Source organism: Plectropomus leopardus, chromosome 17, assembly GCF_026936395.1.
Source record: "Plectropomus leopardus strain MGB_pleo_1.0 chromosome 17, ASM2693639v1, whole genome shotgun sequence".
NCBI lineage: Eukaryota > Metazoa > Chordata > Actinopteri > Perciformes > Serranidae > Plectropomus > Plectropomus leopardus.
The window spans coordinates 29,871,054-29,890,166 of record NC_142192.1 but is presented as its reverse complement, the minus strand read 5'-3'; the positions used below and the strand labels follow the sequence as shown (position 1 = coordinate 29,890,166).

At 38.8% G+C, this 19,113-nt stretch overlaps 1 protein-coding gene and 1 pseudogene across 5 annotated transcripts; both read left to right on the top strand.

The window, feature by feature from the left end:
* The first annotated feature begins 3,336 nt into the window (after positions 1 to 3,336).
* On the top strand, positions 3,337 to 18,138 carry LOC121957814 (major histocompatibility complex class I-related protein 1-like). Of its 5 annotated transcripts, XM_088090298.1 has the most exons (11): positions 3,337 to 3,465; positions 4,627 to 4,896; positions 5,228 to 5,506; positions 6,550 to 6,852; positions 9,033 to 9,299; positions 10,785 to 11,063; positions 12,073 to 12,375; positions 13,141 to 13,251; positions 13,547 to 13,564; positions 13,677 to 13,728; positions 18,023 to 18,138. In XM_088090298.1, exons 1-10 carry the CDS (start codon positions 3,417 to 3,419, stop codon positions 13,721 to 13,723), a joined length of 1,926 nt encoding a protein of 641 aa, XP_087946424.1. In that variant the 5' UTR covers positions 3,337 to 3,416; the 3' UTR covers positions 13,724 to 13,728; positions 18,023 to 18,138. The 5 variants fall into 5 exon arrangements, with proteins under 5 accessions (XP_087946424.1, XP_087946419.1, XP_087946420.1 ...); XM_088090293.1 differs by lacking the exons at positions 3,337 to 3,465; positions 4,627 to 4,896; positions 5,228 to 5,506; positions 6,550 to 6,852 and adding an exon at positions 7,379 to 8,876; XM_088090294.1 differs by lacking the exons at positions 3,337 to 3,465; positions 4,627 to 4,896; positions 5,228 to 5,506; positions 6,550 to 6,852; positions 18,023 to 18,138 and adding exons at positions 7,379 to 8,876; positions 15,856 to 16,711.
* On the top strand, positions 18,094 to 18,497 carry LOC148186711 (Ig kappa-b4 chain C region pseudogene; annotated as a pseudogene).
* Positions 18,498 to 19,113: the final 616 nt, after the last annotated feature.

Genomic DNA, 19,113 nt, shown 5'->3' with positions numbered 1-19,113 from the left:
CAGATATATATTATTTGAAGGAAAAGAACAAACAAAAGAAATTAAAATACACCTGATATTTTGAAAGAATAGAATAAAAATCAGTGCAAGGGTAAAGTGACCCATACAGGTAAATTCAGTCTTTATTCCAGATTTCATTTGTGAATGCCAAACCTGCGTCATTACACTAAATGCAAGCTAGTTTTTTGTTTTATGGAAAATCAGATGTAATGAGTTTTGTAGATGTCTACCAAGTAAGAGATGAGGAAACACGCATCCAAATTTCTAAATTACCTTTCGATTCTTTCATGTAGTGGGATTATTTCGTTTGAATTATTTTATTTCATTTAAGAGAAAGGTGGATTCCAAACAAAATACTTCATGTACAATTCAGTTGTGACTGAGAATAGCCAGACAATCTGATCTCACTGATAGCTAAAAGAAAGGATGAAGATTTTGTCTTGTAGAATAGGGTGTCATCGGCATATCAGATTTTTTTTAGATGGTATAAATAAGATGATACCAGACATGCTGTATATATATGTGTGTGTGTGTGTGTGTGTGTCCTCAGTGAAGTGTATCAGTCTCTGCAGTAGCTTCCAGCTGCAGCTGTCACTTCAGTTTCTGTTCAGTCTGACTGAGGGAGGTTTTTGTACGACACTTTTTCACTGTGTGAACACACTCTGACTGTTGATATAATGATAACTCTGACAGTAATAAACTGCTGCATCTTCAGTCTGAACTCCACTGATGGTCAGAGTGAAGTCAGAGTTTGATCCTCTGCCTGTAAAACGATCTGGGATCCCTGATACTCGAGTGCTGGCCTGGTAAATGAGGAGTTTAGGAGTTTCTCCGTCTCTCTGTTGGTACCAGGCTAAATAATGGTTGTTGTTCCACACATAAACATCCTGACTGGTCCTACATGTGATGGAGACGGAGCCTCCCACAGCAGATCTCACTGCTCCAGGCTGAGTCACTGTGACCTGACCTCTGGACTCTGAGGACACAGAGACAGAAACATAAAGCAGCGTCATGGTTTTGTCGGCTTCATTTCAGAGGGACGGATGTTCATAGAGGAGAGGAGTTTGATTCTCTGGACTTTACCTGTGAAGCAGCAGCAGAGGAGAGTCCAGATGAGGACGCAGGTCAAAGTCATGTTTTTGATGAGGACCATTTCTGTGTCTTCTGTTGTCATGAAGGACAGCTGTCAGTCATCCAGAGTTCAACTCTCAGGACTATAAACTCTCCCAGAGCACTGGAGCATGGAGCTGCTGATGCAAAGTGGCTCTCTATGGAAATTATTCTCTGAGACTCTGCTACTGGTTTTACTCTGCTCCTGTTCTCAGTCTGCATTGTGAAAAAGTCTCTTTATTGCTTGCTTCTTCGTTGTTGATGGTTTTAAAAATTTTAAAAATAATAAAGATTTAACCAAATCAGCAGTCTTTATGAGACTATTATCAATGTATAACGTTTTAAGAGTTGCTATATAATATATACATTTAGAAACATTATTAATATTCATGTGCAAAGTCGTGTCTGGGTAAAATGTTCTTTGATTGGCTTCATTTTTATCTTCTTTAAGGACCTCTGTTAACAATAGCCACATTTAGACCATTTTATTCAAAAATCATCCAATTATCTGTTATCACTCAAGTCTGATTTTCACAAGTATTCACATGTAACAAATGTTTTGTCTGTTCCTTCAAATTTTACCAAAATGTCACATCATTTAAAAAAAAGGTGGATGGAGAATGACATAGATAGGGGATTAGATATATATACAGCAGTACTTCCCTGTGTGCTGAAAATGATACACAGATCTCGGGTCTAGGTACCTCTTCATAGGTGTTACTTTTGGTTACAAAGGTACTTTACCAAAAGCTTTCGATAAAAACAGCTTAAAATGGTGATGGCCACAATGCCAAATTCGAGGCATCAAAATTGGAGTCCACAAGGTGACGTTAAGGTATCTATGTCCATTATTATGTAACACTCTACAATAAGGAACACAATTTGCACCAGTAAAGACCAGAGACTGCGCCTTGGTGGTGCATGCTGTGCACTACATACAATGACTTTAATAGAAAAAATAGCACCTGTATTTTGGAAACTGTGCCTTCAAGATTTCTTCATATCCTGGTATACTGTAATATGGTAATAGCACCCAAGCCTACCAAGGGATATGACAAATTTGACAGCCTGTTTCCAGTTAGTCTCAGCGTGATGTAAATTTAATTTTATTTTTAAACATAACATCCCAACTATAACTTCTCCCTCCACCATTAGGTGACTTAATAAATCTAAAACTGTATTTTGTAAGTCTTCAGACCTCCCCTCAGTGTCTCTCCTCCAGAAGTCTCCCTTCTCTCCAGTCAGCTGCCACGCTACAGGTTTCTACCCCGACAGAGCCGTGATGTTCTGGAGGAAAGACGGAGAGATCCTACACAACCACGATGGATGGTAAAGTGTAGAAAAACTCACACACCTATACAAAGTCTGGCATCATCACATTCATGCTATCTAGTTGCCGCTTTCTCAAGTGCACATGCATGTGGACACAGATAAAGCCTTCCCAACATCCATTAGAGTACAATTACAGTGCCACTGGCTGTGTCTGACAGCGTTCTCATCTGATGCCGTCTATTCGCACTGCGAAGATGGCTTTTGGCGTCACATTCGTACGTCAAAAGCACTAACAGAAAGGCGCTATTTGACGAGTTTGTTGTGAAAATGGGCTGCACCGGGTGACCACCTGCATATGCATGCGCTTCATACAGTAACCCAGTGTTTCCCACTCTTCGATTTATTCATCCTGCTCCCCCTCTGCCTTTCAGACCATAAATGAGACAAGAATTTTGCCTGCTTGGCTGTTTAATTCCTTTTATAATGATGTTTTGTAACAAAATCACCTGAGTAAATGTATGACACATGAGGGTGGAGGCTGAACACAAAACTATCACGTTAAAGCTCTGTTACATACAAAATTAATCATTAGTGACATTTGCCGGAATTTAAATGCTGCTCTTTAACATATGGCATTACTTAGTTTCTTGAACCATGCGCTGTAAAAATAAGAATGAGGTGAAAAGAAACAGCTTTTAACTATGATTTTTGATTTAATACTAATAAGAGTTCTTTACTGTATTTTTTATTTTTAATGGTCTCTATAAATAAAATTGAGTTGAATTGACTTCTTTTGAGATGTTGGGGGAGGTTACTGTTCTTTTTCTCAAAAGGGTATCCAAAGACATTAATCATGCTTTTTCCTTATATGTATATATAACGAAACAGGAGATTTTCCCCACCCCCACACATTCCAAAAATAAAGTTGCACAGTCAGGAGTTGAGTCTTAACAGAGACACACCCACTTTCCACTGCAAGGACAACACAGCTGAACCAGACGAATCTTTTACTCACACGTCTTTATCAAAACAAGATGAAAAAGTTACTTTTGTTGCTTCTCTTTTGTCATGTTTCATCTCAAGGTGAGTTCACATTTAAAATGTAAACTTTCCATAAACTCTGCTTTTTGCCCACTCTGTAGCTCTGGTACACACACTTGTTTGCACTTAGTTTCACTTTTATGTCAGCTGATGAGCCTGATGTCTTTCAACAAATCAGACTGAAAACATCAAACCAACGATGAGCAGGGTGGAATTATGATTCCAAAGGTGGGAGGAGGCGCAGCTGAACAGGCACAAAGCTATAAAGGCTTTACATTTTTCAACATTTTCAGATGTTACCTTCATGAAATAGATGATCATAACAAAAATATTTTATACAGCAAAATACAGCAACAAGTAATACAAACAACAGAGGCTTTTAAATACAAAGTTATCACAGAAAAAAACTCGACAGACACCTTTTAAAAGAAAGTTATGTTTATTTAAGGTAATATATGATGATATGATGGCACAGTTCAGACCACCATGTAAATGACTAAACTTGGCCCAAAAACAAAAAGGGTTGTGCAATAAAGCAAAATATGCACAGTGAGGTGCAAAAGTAAAATAAAATACATTTTTTCTATGTTTATATGTAACATAGTATGTAAAAATGAACTTAAAAATGTCTTTCATAATATTGCAGATATATTAAAAATAAAAATTTAAATCGCATTAAACCCTGTGGCAGGGATACTATACAGGGCCCCCCTTATGTAATTACCAGGGGTAAACAGAGGTGTGATCTAAGGACGATCCTCTGTCTGGGGGTCAGTGAAATCCTCCTCTGTCACTACTTTTTTGGTGAGATCTACTTGTTTTTTTATGCACTCTGGCACTGTATTGACAGTATAAACGAAATTCAGTTAAAACTTATTTTCATTAAGAAATAGAAAATGGAGCCCCTTGGAGCTGAGTTTTCCAACATGTTTCTCCTTTTACTGTGTTTGAATTACACTCCACGCTCCACCATGATAGGTACACTTGACAATTTTTAAGCTTTTTATGTGGATTTCCAAAATGTTTGCGTAGTTTCTCATTTCCATAATAATATTCATTGTCTATATAGGAATACAACTGCAAGGTGATAATTCTAGTTTTTTGTTTTTTGTTAATAAAATTAGTTTTCCACTTAGATCACACCCTTAAATCTGATGATGTGTGTGTATTTAAACTGAATGGATAACCTCGTCTGTCCTGCAGCGAGACACTCCCTGAAGTTTTTCCTAACCGCATCTTCTGGAGTCCCGAACTTTTCCGAGTTCATGGGCGCTGCTATGGTTGATGAACTTCCGGCAGCTTACTGCGACATAAACAAAAAGATAGCAGAACCCAAACAGGACTGGGTGAAACATTTATTTGAAAAGGATCCTCAGCATTTCGAGTGGCACAATGGACAGTGTTTTCAGATTCAGCCTCATCGTTTCAGAGCCAAAATGGAAAACTTGAAGCAGCGTTTTAACCAAAGTGGAGGTATGTATGTCATATTTCACTTTTTGTTTTACTTAACTCTTCTGTGTCTTATGTACATGTATAATTTTGGGTTTTCCCAGACAACAGATGACAAACACGACATGGTGATATGTTTGGTCATGGCTCTAAAACGGTGGTCCAACGTCTCGCACTGAGAGAGGTTCAAGGATGGCCGTTGTTACAGCCTTGTGATCTAAGACCTCCTGGGTTAATGGTTTCAAAACAGCTATGGCCTCCGCCCACACTCAATGCACAATATGCTTCAGATCATCTTTCCATTGCAGATATTATCTGTACAGCATCAATTAAATTGTCTGTCTCTGTCTCTCAGGTGTCCACGTTTTACAGGAGATGTATGGCTGTGAGTGGGACGACGAGACCGGAGAGGTTAATGGTTTCAGTCAGTACGGTTATGATGGAGAAGACTTCCTAGCATTGGACCTGAAGACACTGACATGGATCGCTCCGAAACCACAGGCTGTCCTCACCAAACTGTTATGGGATGCTGAGAGATCTAGAATAATATACAATGAGATTTACCTCATGCAAATTTGTCCTGAGTGGCTGAAGAAGTATTTGGCCTTTGGCAAGAACACTCTGCTGAGAACAGGTATAATTACATAACGCTGTTTTATGGACACAACAATGTTGATAAAGTTTACTCAGAATGAATTTGAGACTGTGACAGCCAATGTACGTTCATCATGCTTTCAGGCAGTTATCACAGTTGCAGTGTTTCACACTGTAGTTCCTCTGAATATTGACACTGTGACTCACTGCTTGGCTGCAAACGATAAAAGGAAATGTCAGATTCTTTCTCTCTGACTGTGAGTTCCTTTGATATGCGGTACTTTCCTTCTCTGTTTCTTTACAGACAACATGGTGACTGTGTGGCAAATTGGTTGTTATGCAGCACGGTCGTATGTTTTTTAAGCTGATGAGATTGTTGTATGGGCCCGTACATGTTGTTAACGTGTTATTAATTTAACTGATCTGTTGTGTCTTGAGTTCCAGCTTGTTCTTATTCCAGAGTTGTTAAATCTGCTACCTTTGCACTGATTTCAACCAAAAGCATCCATGTGATTCTTCACTGGATGGCGCCATCTGAGAACATGGCTGGACCATAGACTGTGGATAAAAATGGACTACCTGACAGCTCCCCCAAAGTGTAACTTTTCCATCTGTATCGTGCCCTGGTGTCCGTCTGCAGTATAGGTCATAAGACCCACCCCACCATGTTTGTTAATGGGACATAGGCCAAAGTAAAAACTCAAAGTACACGCCATATAATTTTCCCAAAGATGGTTTCTGTCACTGAAGGTAGTTCTCATCCCCAAGATGTTTGTTCAAGTGATCATTTTTATGATAAGTTTGGTTTTAATGAGTTATTAAATTATACAAAAAGGGGATTTAACGCCATGATTGACAGCTATGAAAGTTCACTGCAAATCGGCAATTTGTGATGACTTGGGATGAGAACGTGTTGTGAGCTCGCTGTAAGGAACCCTGTAGGTCTTTGACCACTAGTGTGCTACAGGGCAATCTTTTTATTTGTGGATTACTCTTTGTTTGAATCCTGTTTCTACCCCGTCCTTTCTTTTGCTCCCTATATCATTTCTATCCCTCTCTCTCCCACTTTTCTTCTTTTTCTAGCCCTCCCCTCAGTGTCTCTCCTCCAGAAGTCTCCATCCTCTCCCGTCAGCTGCCACGCTACAGGTTTCTACCCCAACAGAGCCGTCATGTTCTGGAGGAAAGACGGAGAGGAGATTCACGAGGACGTGGACCTCGGAGAGATCCTCCCCAACCACGATGGATCCTTCCAGATGAGTGTTGATCTGAACGTTTCATCAGTCACACCTGAAGACTGGAGGAGGTACGACTGTGTGTTTCATCTCTCTGGTGTGAAAGATGACATCGTCACCAAACTGGACAAAGCTTTGATCAGGACCAACTGGGGTAAGACTGACATCAGAAGTGACATTTGTATATGAGAAAGATGCATTTAGTTTAGCAGTCCTTTAGTTTTCTGTGTCTGCGGACAGTATATAAAAATATTTTTTTAACATTTGGAGTAAAATTTACTGTAAAGTTCATTTGTGATATATGTTTTAAATAGTCATGGAAAAAACATTATGCTTTCTTTGCTTGTTGCATTGCTTTCTTCCCATGTTTTTTAAAGAATTCAAGTTTGCTCAGGTTTCAAAGGGTTGACTCAACTTCAAGTCAGTTTTAGTTCAAATTAACAAACCCACATGTACGTATGAATGAAACATAGGATGGCTCGATGTACTTCTGTTCTGACCCGTTTTATCTGTACTGATCTCTTCTTTTTTTCTTTTTTTGTTCAACAGAGACGCCCCGTGACATGACTGTCCCCATCACTGCTGCAATGGTTGCACTCATCCTGATCGTTGTCACTGGAATTATCGTTTACAAAAAGAAGAGCTGCTTAACTGGCTTTCCGTTAATTTAATTTTGGTCTTTTAGTTGATGATTTTATTCAGGTTGCATCTGAATTGAACTACAACAGACATCAGTTCCGTGCATCCCATGACGCAACCACCAGTCACTGCTGTGAGACTCAGAGCCTCTGCGTCATGATCATAGACTGTATATAAAGATGGACGACACGCCCACACTTAGCCCCTCTACGCTGAGGTGAGTTTAAAATATCAGAGATACAGGATGGCATCTTGCAAGGTTGATGTCATTGAGAGCTGGATTCTGCGTAGTACTGATATCTGCGGTGGGGGAGTTCCCACCAAAACACACCCGTTCAACCAATGCGAGCGTAAGAAATGGCAATCACGATGGAAAAAAATCCCCTTATGTGTAAATGTGTAGTGTAACTCATTAAAACCAGACTTAAAAGGAAACACTTAAACAACCTACCTTCAGTGACAGAAAAACGTATTTGGAGAAAAATGTATTTGGGTGTACTTTTTTAGTTTTATGTCACATTAACTAAGATAAAGTAGCAGGCTTTATGACCTATACTGCAGCCAGACACCAGGGGGCGATCAAGATTGAAAAGCTACACTTTGGGGGAACTGTGATGTTGTCCATCTTTATATACAGTCTATGGTTATGAGAATGTGACTAAACAACAATGGTGTGGTAGAGAAGAGATAAAGTAAATGGAGTAGGGTCTAAACAGAAGGATGAAGGGATTTATTTTTCATTTCAAGTAAACAGAAGAGGGCATCATACTCAGTGGGGGATAACAAAGTACATTTGTCATATTTCAGCTATAACTAAAGGAGACTAAGAGAGGGCTTCCTGCAATAAAATGAAGAAGTATTTTGATATTTAAATGTTTGATGTAAAAGAATAATTTACATCCCAAATTTCAATGATGCTTTAATTCTATTTTACAAATGTCTTATTTTTTTATGGATCTTTATTTTATCACTCATTTTACTTTGATGCAATCAAGTATGTCCTGTTTCTATAAAGCACTTTAAATGAGTTAATGTTTTCACAATAAAGTGCCTTGTGTTAACAACTGCTGGGGTTCTGTCAACAGAGATGTTGTTGGAGGGCTTTTATTTTGAAATGGCAGCAGGAAAGTATTAGTAAAAGAGATGTATTTGTATTTCCTCTTTTCTGGGACAGACAAAAACATTGAAACTGCAGTGAAAGGTGGTGTAGAGTCAATATAATTATCATAACAGTGTGTTTCTGCTGTACCGCGGCTGATACGCAGCTGAGGTAGGCCTGACCAGTGCTGCGCACACAGGCAGAGTGGCTGCTCTAACTCGTTAACATCGGCAGCGGAAACAAAAACAGCTGTTTCCTCAAAGGTCACATGCTGGTCATGCAGGCAGTGTGAAATCAGAGACACTCCCACCTCTCACTGCCAGGCAAAAGCCCAGAGGACAAAAGGTTAAAACAGCTCAGTTCTTAACCCACATATCTTAATCCAAACAAGATGAAAAAGTTACCTTTATTGCTTCTCTTTTGTCATTTTTCTTCTTCAGGTAAGATAACATTTTAAAACATAACTTTGGGCCATGCTTCATTTTCCACTAACCCTTGTAATTTGCTGCTGCATTTAGTTTCACTTTTTCTTAGAGTATAATGATGAATATGTGTGTATATCTATACTAAGTGTGAAATCCTTGCCTGTCCTGCAGTGAAACACACTCTGAAGTTTTTTGTGACTGTATCTGCTGGAGTCCCAAACTTCCCAGAGCTTACAGCTGTTGCAGTCGTTGATGAACTTCTGATGAGTTACTGTGACAGCAACAAACACATCGAGCCAAAACAGGACTGGATGCAAAAAGTATTCGAAGACAATCCTCAGCAGTTGGAGTGGTACTCTCGAAGGTGTTTTGAGATTGGGCCTGTCGGTCTTAAAGCCATGATTAACAGTTTCAAGCAACGCTTCAACCAAAGTGGAGGTACAGTATATATTTTGTTATATTTTAATCCTCTTTCAACCTGCAATGCTTACAGCAGCCACAGTCAGCTCCCATGAACCAGCTGCTGGTTACGCCTTTTTGCTGGGCCTGGCAAACACAACACTGATTCACATCCTGAAATAACAGAATTTAAAACATCTATTGATAGAAAAAATATCATCACAGCACAGGAGGAGCAAAAGCAGGAGTATATCCCTCATTTCAAGTCAAATTTATTTATATTGCCCATGATCATATATCACAAATTTGCCTCAGGCGGATATACAGTCTGTTCAGCAGAGATACCCTCTGTCTTTTCGACCCTTGCTTTGGAAAAAGAAAAGTTATCTTTTGTTGACCCAGTGTTTCCCATTAATAACTGTGGCTGGCCGCCAAAGTCTAATTTGTGCCGCCATAGTCTTAATGGAGCTGGATTGTTAATTAGGAGCGATATTAAAACACGGTTGGGTTATTTATAGCAGTAGTGGCAGAGAGGAGCAGTCGAACGTCAGGTGCATTAAAAGTTAAACTAAACCGTATACTCTGCTTGGCCTAAAACTCTCTTTCACTTACAAAAACCTATCGATGTGATCAGCTGTGGACGTATCAACAGATCAATTATTCACCCCACAAGTGAAATTGTGCTGCCATGGAGATAAAAGAAACTCCACCTGCTGTGCTGCTTTCATGGACCCGCAAAAAAACCGTTAGATATTAGAGTGTGACCACAGGACACCAAAGTGTCCGAAAATTCTGTGGGAAACACTGGTTGACCTGTCAGATAATTGGACTGGGGTGCTGAACATCCGCGTGTACATGTTATACTCTACTTTCAAATCAAGACATTGAAAGGGCCACCATTGCCTTTATTTTTAATAGGTGAGATTACTGCAACTGTCTGTTCATAGGCCTTTCAAAACAAGCTGTCAGGCAACTTCTGTTTATTTTGGATGCTGCTGCTAAGGGCCCTGACAAAAACCAGGAAATGTGATCACATTAGTCCAGCTCTAAAATCCCCACACTGGCTTCCTGTTACTCAGAGAATTGATTTTAAAACTTGCTGCTATTCTATAAATCAGTCGGTGGCTCAGCACCAAAATATAGTACGGAGTAATCTACACTGGTGTGATGTAAAATAGTATTAGTGTATTCTACCACTGATAATAACCCTGCTGAAGAAAAAAAACAGCTTAAGATGGATGGAGAAATAACAATGTCATGAGGAGGAAGTACAAAAACAAAAGGGCATAAATCATTTAGGACTTCTGTCATGTGTTGTGAATAAAGATAAAACACCAAAATATGATAAAAACTGGGTTCCATCACCCATATAAAGAGAAAGTGCACCAATTATCTGATTTTAATCAGATAACATGACAACACAAAATGACTGGGAGGATAGTATTGCATTTTTAGTGATCATTGTTCCACTGCAGATGACCTCTGTCCATCGTTGTTAATCAAAATGATGTCTCTGTCTCTCAGGTGTTCATGTTTTACAGGAGATGAGTGGCTGTGAGTGGGACGATGAGACTGGAGAGGTTAATGGTTTCATGCAGTTTGGTTATGATGGAGAAGACTTCCTAGCATTGGACCTGAAGACACTGACATGGATCGCTCCGAAACCACAGGCTGTCATCACCAAACTGAGATGGAACGCTGACAAAAGTACATTAAAATACAGCGAGCATGCACTGACTCAAGTTTTACCTGAGTGGCTGAAGATGTACTTGACCTATGGCAAGAGCTCTCTGCTGAGAAAGGGTAAGTTCACATGACCTGATGTAGTTTCATGGACACAACACTGTTCATACAGTCTGCCCTAACTCAACTGTCATTGTGTTATCACTCCAATCAGTCTGACACTATCTTCTTTTTTACCGTTTCCTGTGGTGCTCAGAATTTACTTAGCCTTCACCGATCAGTAGAGACTGGCATGTTTCTGATATTCCTCTCCATATCTGTGATAGCAGGGGCACTGTAAACACGAGTGAGGTCAGTTTAAGGGCAATGCAGTTTATCAGTCATTTGGTTGGTCCTTCATTTTGGTACAAACTGAAATATCTCTACAACTGTTTGATTCATTGTAATTGCAATTTGTTGTGCACCTTCACGGTACACAAAGAATGAATTGTAAAATCTTTGGCCCGCCGATGTTTCATCAAGGTCAGGGTGAAATGCTGCAGTTAACAACATAAAATAAGGAACTTGAATGTCCCTGTTGGGCTTGTGGGAGGGCAGTGGTTGGATCCAAAAAACCCCCGAATTTCATGCGGACTTTCACTTCCCATCTGAACTTCCCATTTTTTCCAACACCTTACCATGTTCCCTTTGCCTAAACCTAACCATCTGTGTCAGAATATGCATTTGTTGATGTCGTGGCGGTGGTTGCTCTGTGCTTTTGTTGCCTAAACATAATGACATGCAGCATAATCCCACCATGTGCTTGCGTTGACATCACAGCAGCACCGTCCCAGGATGTCAAAAGCAGACGCAGAAGGATATCAAGACGTGCATGAATGTGTAGAAGTCCACTGTTAAAGTGGCAACACGTCACGACTTTGGATGAGAACGTTTTGTAGCATAACTGCAAAACATCAACATGACATTAGCATTCTGTTATTGTTATTCTCACTCTCTTTTCTCGATTCTTTATCCTCTCATCTTTGCATTTCTTGACTCCTCTTTTACCATGTTTACCTTTCATCTACATCCCCTTTCTCTGTCTCTCACCCTCTCTGTCCTATTGTGTCTACTTCTTCCCTGTCTCCAGACCTCCCCTCAGTGTCTCTCCTCCAGAAGTTTCCCTCCTCTCCAGTCAGCTGCCACGCTACAGGTTTCTACCCCGACAGAGCCATGGTGTTCTGGAGGAAAGACGGAGAGGAGATTCACGAGGACGTGGACCTCGGAGAGATCCTCCCCAACCACGATGGATCCTTCCAGATGAGCGTTGACCTGAACGTTTCTTCGGTCGCACCTGAAGACTGGAGGAGGTACGATTGTGTGTTTCATCTCTCTGGTGTGAAGGAAGACATCATCGCCACACTGGACAAAGCAGTAATCAGGACCAACTGGGGTAAGACTGACATCAGAAGTAATGGAAGTTCAACATACTCACCTGTTTGTTTGAGTTATTTGTTGTCTAAAGCTAGACCTGGATTTAAACGCTCAAATTTTAAATCTCAGTCCCCATCCTTTTGCTAACAGGATGACTGAATGATCTCCTCTCATGGTTCTGGCCATTATTTACAGCAGTTCTGATAATATTGTACTCATCAAAGTCTGTATACTGTATTGTAAAAAAAAGATAAATTCATGAAATTTAAGTAAATCTGTCACTAGATTAGCACACAAAACACCTTGGTCCTAAGAACCTACACCAGATTCAGGAACGCAGCGGAAAACTCGCATTTATCTGTGGACAGGTGTTCATGAATGCCAGACAATCATAGATTGACAGCGCGTAACATGTATGTAACATGCAGCAAAGCATGGTAATCATAATCTATGGGCTGCATCACCATGGATCACTGCATACATATTTTAAAATGAAAAAAGATACATTTGTTATCTATAAAATGTAATATAATATAGGCCTATTTTTACAGTGTAAATTCAATCGAGCTTGGGCCCAAAACTGAACATAACAAAGCACAATACGAATTAAAATTTCTAATAATGACAAGTAGTACTCATGTATTTACACAAGCACTAAAAAAATATCAAAGCTACCAACATACTGATGAACGGTGGAACACATGTTAAGAGTTTGCACACAGATTTGTTCTTCTCATGTTTAATGAAGAAGACTCAACGTGTGAATGTTCTGTTGTGGTTCCAGTTTCTCCCACACAGGTTCCTGCTGGTCCTGTTTTCGGAGTTGTTGCAGGACTGCTGCTGGTGGTGGCACTCTGCATCACGGGACTCTTTGTGTGGAGAAGGAACAAAAATGGTGAGAAATTTTTTTACTGTACTGCTGGATATAACATGCAGGTTCAACTCAAGGACAAGATGTGAAACAAAAACCAAACAAAAAATGCATTTATTCTGAAAGGTTAAAAAAAATGTATGAGGTGGCTAATGTTCAGTAACTTTACTGCCAAAAAAATGTATGAAATTTATAGGTGAATTCTTCAAAAAATGCAAAAGTGTTTTCTTTGTTTCCTTCCTTCTTTCTTTCTTTCTTTCTTTCTTTCTTTCTTTCTTTCTTTCTTTAACATTAAATACTGCAATCTCGTGTATTTCAGGATTCAGACCTGCAAACAGTGAGTTTTCTTCTTTTTTATTTAAAATATACTTTTTAATCTTTATAAATTTAATGTACCTGCTATGGCTTATCATTTTACAATTAAATTTCATTTAATTTTCTGTTTCTAGTTTCAGACTCTTCATCGTCATCGGACAACACTTCAGCATCTGACTGAAGAAAGTGAGTTTGTCTTTGGCTCAACTATGACATAATGTGCAAGTTTCAGAATTCACAAAGACATTTTGCATATCTGCGTGTGACCCAATAAGCCCAGTGGGAGCAGATGGAACTGCATAAGCCTCTTAAACATCAAAATACGTAGTCTGACAAGCAAATCAAGTGAAGGTGAAGAAAAGAGCAGAGAAGTTTGGGGGAGGAGAATAAGGCAGCTGAGCAGGCAGGGAGCTGACTGACTGGGAAAAAGTGAGGGAAGGACTAACGAGGCTGATGCAGCGCAGGTGTGCAGGTGGGTAAATAAGAGAGAGGCAGCACAGGAGCACAGGAGAGGAAAAAACCCACTGAAACCCCAACATGCTGAAAACACTGTCTTATTTCTGTGGAGAGTGCAACCAAAGACAAACTAAGTAATACAGGCAACTTAAATGCCTCTATAGTCTATTACATTACCACTCAATCCAATCTGACAGCATCAGGACACAAAGTACAAACACAACAATGTAAAAATACCATTTTACAAGTTCAACTCCTGGATTCAAAACCCTACTTGAGTAAAGTAGGAGTCAAGTCTAGATGTATTATCAGAAATTAGCCTAAATTTTCAAAAAGAAAACTACCTGTAGAAACTACCTGAATAAATTTTAATGTATCAGTGTAACTACCAGTGATGAATTAGTAAAGATGGAGCTATGTTTCACTACTTTTTACAGTAAAGTATTGTGAAAAAATGGATATTTTGACTTGTTTGGACCTCAATCTGAGTTATGTTTTTGTGCAACCTGTATCAGAATCAAAAATACTTTATTGTGGTTCATTACAGTTGCTCCGGCACTAGAGAATTATTGCAAAGAGAAATAAGTACCAGCACAAGTATATAAAAATAGAAAGTGGAAAAGGAAATACAGTGAGAATAAACAAGCAGCACAGTATGTGAATATTTTAATATTTAAAATACAGTATGTTTAGTATGCTGAGTATGTAAGTGTGTAAAAATATAAGGTGAGAAATACAGTAATAGACAATTAGCACTAATATGTGAACAATGAAATTATAATATGGATAATGTGCTGAGTGTGTAAAGTGTGTAAGATATAACACTGTGCCTTATGCTACAATGCAATTTATGAATGTAGTATGCAAGTTAAAAATATAAAAATATAAATATGTTTACCTTTTAAATGTACTGGAATATAAGTCTAAAGTAACATAAAATAGAGATAAGCAGGGACCTCAAAACAGCATTTGAATAAAGTCCAGAAACGGACAAATTACTTGCAAAATAATGGTTAGTGATGTCTAGTTTAAACACTAATAAGCATCTAATCTCTTATTCAGTTTTTGTAATTATTAATTTTTCTTGACAGGCTCCCGCTGAAGCTTATCTATTAGACTGGTCTAGTGTGAATCCATTTACACACCAAGAAATTAAAAAAAAAAATTTTAAACTTTAATTTCTTTCTTAAAGATCTGTGCTGCAATCAGGGATTCAACAAAAACAGTAGTCATCTATATCTGTAAACATTTTCATTATGTCTGTATTGAAATATATTCCATTTTTTCACAAAGGATCGACTGAATGATCTAGTTTTAACCAACAATTGGTTTGCGTGGTTGTGTGTGTTTGTGTGTGTGTGTGTGTGTGTGTGTGTGTCAGTGAAGTGTATCAGTCTCTGCAGTAGCTTCCAGCTGCAGCTGTCACTTCAGTTTCTGTTCAGTCTGACTGAGGGAGGTTTTTGTACGACGCTTTTTCACTGTGTGAACAGCCACTGACTGCCGATATAATGACCACTCAGACAGTAATAAACTGCTGCATCTTCAGTCTGAACTCCACTGATGGTCAGAGTGAAGTCAGAGTTTGATCCTCTGCCTGAAAAACGATCTGGAATCCCTGATACTCGAGTGCTGGTATAAGAAATAAGCATTTTAGGGGCTTCTCCGTCTCTCTGTTGGTACCAGTGAAAGTAGTTCCCACCATAAATATCCTGACTGGTCCTACATGTGATGGAGACAGAGCATCCCACAGCAGATCTCACTGCTCCAGACTGAGTCACTGTGACCTGACCTCTGGACTCTGAGGACACAGAGACAGAAACATAAAGCAGCGTCATGGTTTTGTCGGCTTCATTTCAGAGGGACGGATGTTCATAGAGGAGAGGAGTTTGATTCTCTGGACTTTACCTGTGAAGCAGCAGCAGAGGAGAGTCCAGATGAGGACGCAGGTCAAAGTCATGTTTTTGATGAGGACCATTTCTGTGTCTTCTGTTGTCATGAAGGACAGCTATCAGTCATCCAGAGTTCAACTCTCAGGACTATAAACTCTCCCAGAGCACTGGAGCATGGAGCTGCTGATGCAAAGTGGCTCTCTATGGAAATTATTCTCTGAGACTCTGCTACTGGTTTTACTCTGCTCCTGTTCTCTGTTCATTAAAAAAGGAAAGATTATCTGACAACATTTGGTTCATGTTTGATTTTGGGTCCAAAGGGAACATATACAAGAAGTCTTTTATTGCCTTTGCCGTACAGGCATAAAGCAGAAAATGACTGGATCAGAGAAAACATATTTACTAAGATTTGTTCTTTTGTATTACTCAGAAAACTTATATTGCTGCTGCCTGCCCATCTGCACTACTTTATATTGTATTGTATTTATTCTGTGTGTTTTCAGTCATGTGCTGTGTTATGTGCATCGATGTACCTTTACTCTACTTTAGAAGCTCAAGACAAATTTCTACTGAACAGTTAAGGCACTCAACTCAACTCAAATCTACTTTGTCTAATTGAAATTAATTATGAGAAAGTAATTGATATAATTTAATTCTAAATAAAAATTTAAACATCTTACCTTAAACATGCATTCACAATAAATTTCACTTAGTAAATGTTAAAATAAATAAAACAATAATAAACTTTGTTCACGGTTTGTGAATCGGCACATGTGAATTTTAAAAATGTCCACTAAGTTTTACAAAACCAGATCAACCAAGAATGTGTTTGAGTTTGTTTGTGTCAAAGTCAGAGAGCCGTGTCTCTCTGCAGTCAGAGGTTTTTGTACGGCGGCTCAATGACTTTGTATCACTGTGGAACACGTTCGGTGGAGGAACCAGACTGGATGTTGGAAGTAAGTCTAATTTTTAGAAAACTGTTTTATTACAAGAACTATTTTTCTTTATTTATTTTAAGCACTTTCCACATTGATGCATAATTTTACAGAAATATTTTGCACTTAAAGTCAATGATTGCCTTTGAAATAGAAAATCAAAATGTCATTGAAATGAAAAAAAAATTCTCAGTAAGATAATAAATAATTATCTCCAACTTTCATGATAAAGTTGCATCTTGAAGTTTTTGTAGTTTAAGTTCAGTGTGTCAAAGTCAGAGAGCCGTGTCTCTCTGCAGTCAGAGGTTTTTGTACGGCGGCTCAATGACTTTGTATCACTGTGGTACACGTTCGGTGGAGGAACCAGACTGGATGTTGGAAGTAAGTTTCTTCACAAATATTAAATAACATATTTGAAGTATTTAAATTCCAATTTGTAATATCTTCAGTACGTTAAATTATCTTGTTTATTTTTTTTCATTTGTGTTTTTATTTCTCCTCTTTTACCATGGAGGCAGTCTCACAGCAGCTTTACCCAATGTGTCATTCAAAATTTTCACAATACTGGAATTTAAAAAGCTTTAACTATGAAAAGAGATAAAACTGCAAACCTTTTTCAAAAATTGTTTTCCAGGATTAGATGACAATTTTGCACTAAAATGATTGATGTTTTTTTCAAACAAATTTCCTAAAGAATCAATTATTCAAGTAAAATTGAACAGAGTGAAAACAAAATGGGTATTTGAAAATCTGCAAAATCTTTTAATGATGTTAAATGTTTCATATTTCAAAAATCTTTGATGGTGATTGAAAACCGCATGAAGATTTTTTGATTGTAATCAGTTCATTTTCTGTATTTATGTTTCCATGAGATATGTTAATGGTAAGTTACATTCAGTTTAAGGTTTTGGATGAGAAAGTTTGAAAATTGGTCTAAATTTTGACATTTTAATTCCAGAGTAGTTTGATATATTTCGGGTGGCTCTGTATGATGATTCTCTCTGTGCTGGTTTGCATGAAAGGCTTCTTAAAGGGAAGTGAAACAATGTGTGAGTGAGTGACTGCTGGAGCAGAAAAACCATCTGACAGAAACTCCTTAAAGGACTAAATCAGCTCTCACACAGTAAATGTGTCCAAGTGTCTGCTGGTCGACTGACAGCCGTGTGGTCCCTGTCCTCTAAGCTGATTGCTGTCTCCTAGGTGACGTCCGTCCCTCCCTGACGGTGCTGCCCCCCTCCAGTGAGGAGCTGGAGCAGGGGAAGGCCACGCTCATGTGTCTGGCCAACAAGGGCTTCCCCTCAGACTGGAGTCTGTCCTGGAAGGTGGACGGCAGCAGCAGCAGCAGCAGCAGCTGGGAGGAGAGCAGGAGCCCCGGGGTGCTGGAGAAGGACGGCCGCTACAGCTGGAGCAGCACCCTGAGGCTCTCTGCAGACCAGTGGAGGAAGGTGGGCTCTGTGACCTGTGAGGCCACCCAGGGCTCCCAGACTCCACTCTCTCAGACACTGAGGAGAGACCAGTGTTCCCAGTCCTGACCAGACTGACTGGGACTCTGCTACTGGTTTTACTCTGCTACTGCTCTCAATCTGCACTCTGTAACACTGTCTTAGTCTCTCTTCTTTGCTTGTCTTAATGTTGATGGTTCAAAGATATCGAAATAATAAAGATTTTATCAAATTAGCACTTTCTATGAGATTGTTGTGAATGCATCATGTTTTATACTCTATCAGCTTTTCCATTTACTGTTTATGTTTAGAAACACAATAAACAGTTGTGCGCAAAGTCAATCCAAGTCAGTTAATTGTTTTCAATATATTTTGACTGAGAAAAATGTTGTGCTATAGTTTTATCTGTGAACTTGATTATAATTCACACACTTAGACCATTTTAAAAGAAAATCACTTAAATATCTGTTATCATTCAATTCTGATTTTCAGTATTTCTCATATCTAAGAAGAATTAATTTGGAATCATCCCAAATATTGAAAAAGACCGAAAAAAAGTTGCAAAGCGATTTTTAGAATTCAACATATGAAGCAGCATGTCATCCACATACAGGGATATGCAAAATTATGCACCTGTTATTTTCCAAAAATAAGTAAAATCTTTGAGCAATTATTCTCCAAAAGACTTGCTGAAAGAGTCAATAACAATTACCAATTCATCGGATAAGTCATGGTTTCTGTCAATAAACATTTAAAAAATTGTAGAGGGCTATATATAACATTTGTCAGATACGCCACACTGTGACCTTATTTCATTTATTATGTATAATGGCAACAATTTTAATCTCT

Bases quoted from the DNA above. Each gene is read 5' to 3' on its own strand.
- LOC121957814 (XM_088090298.1), top strand. From the start codon at position 3,417: ATGAAAAAGTTACTTTTGTTGCTTCTCTTTTGTCATGTTTCATCTCAA. The intron at 3,466-4,626 runs GTGAGTTCACAT...TCTGTCCTGCAG, and splicing joins TTGTCATGTTTCATCTCAAG to CGAGACACTCCCTGAAGTTT. The intron at 6,853-9,032 runs GTAAGACTGACA...CCTGTCCTGCAG, and splicing joins TTTGATCAGGACCAACTGGG to TGAAACACACTCTGAAGTTT.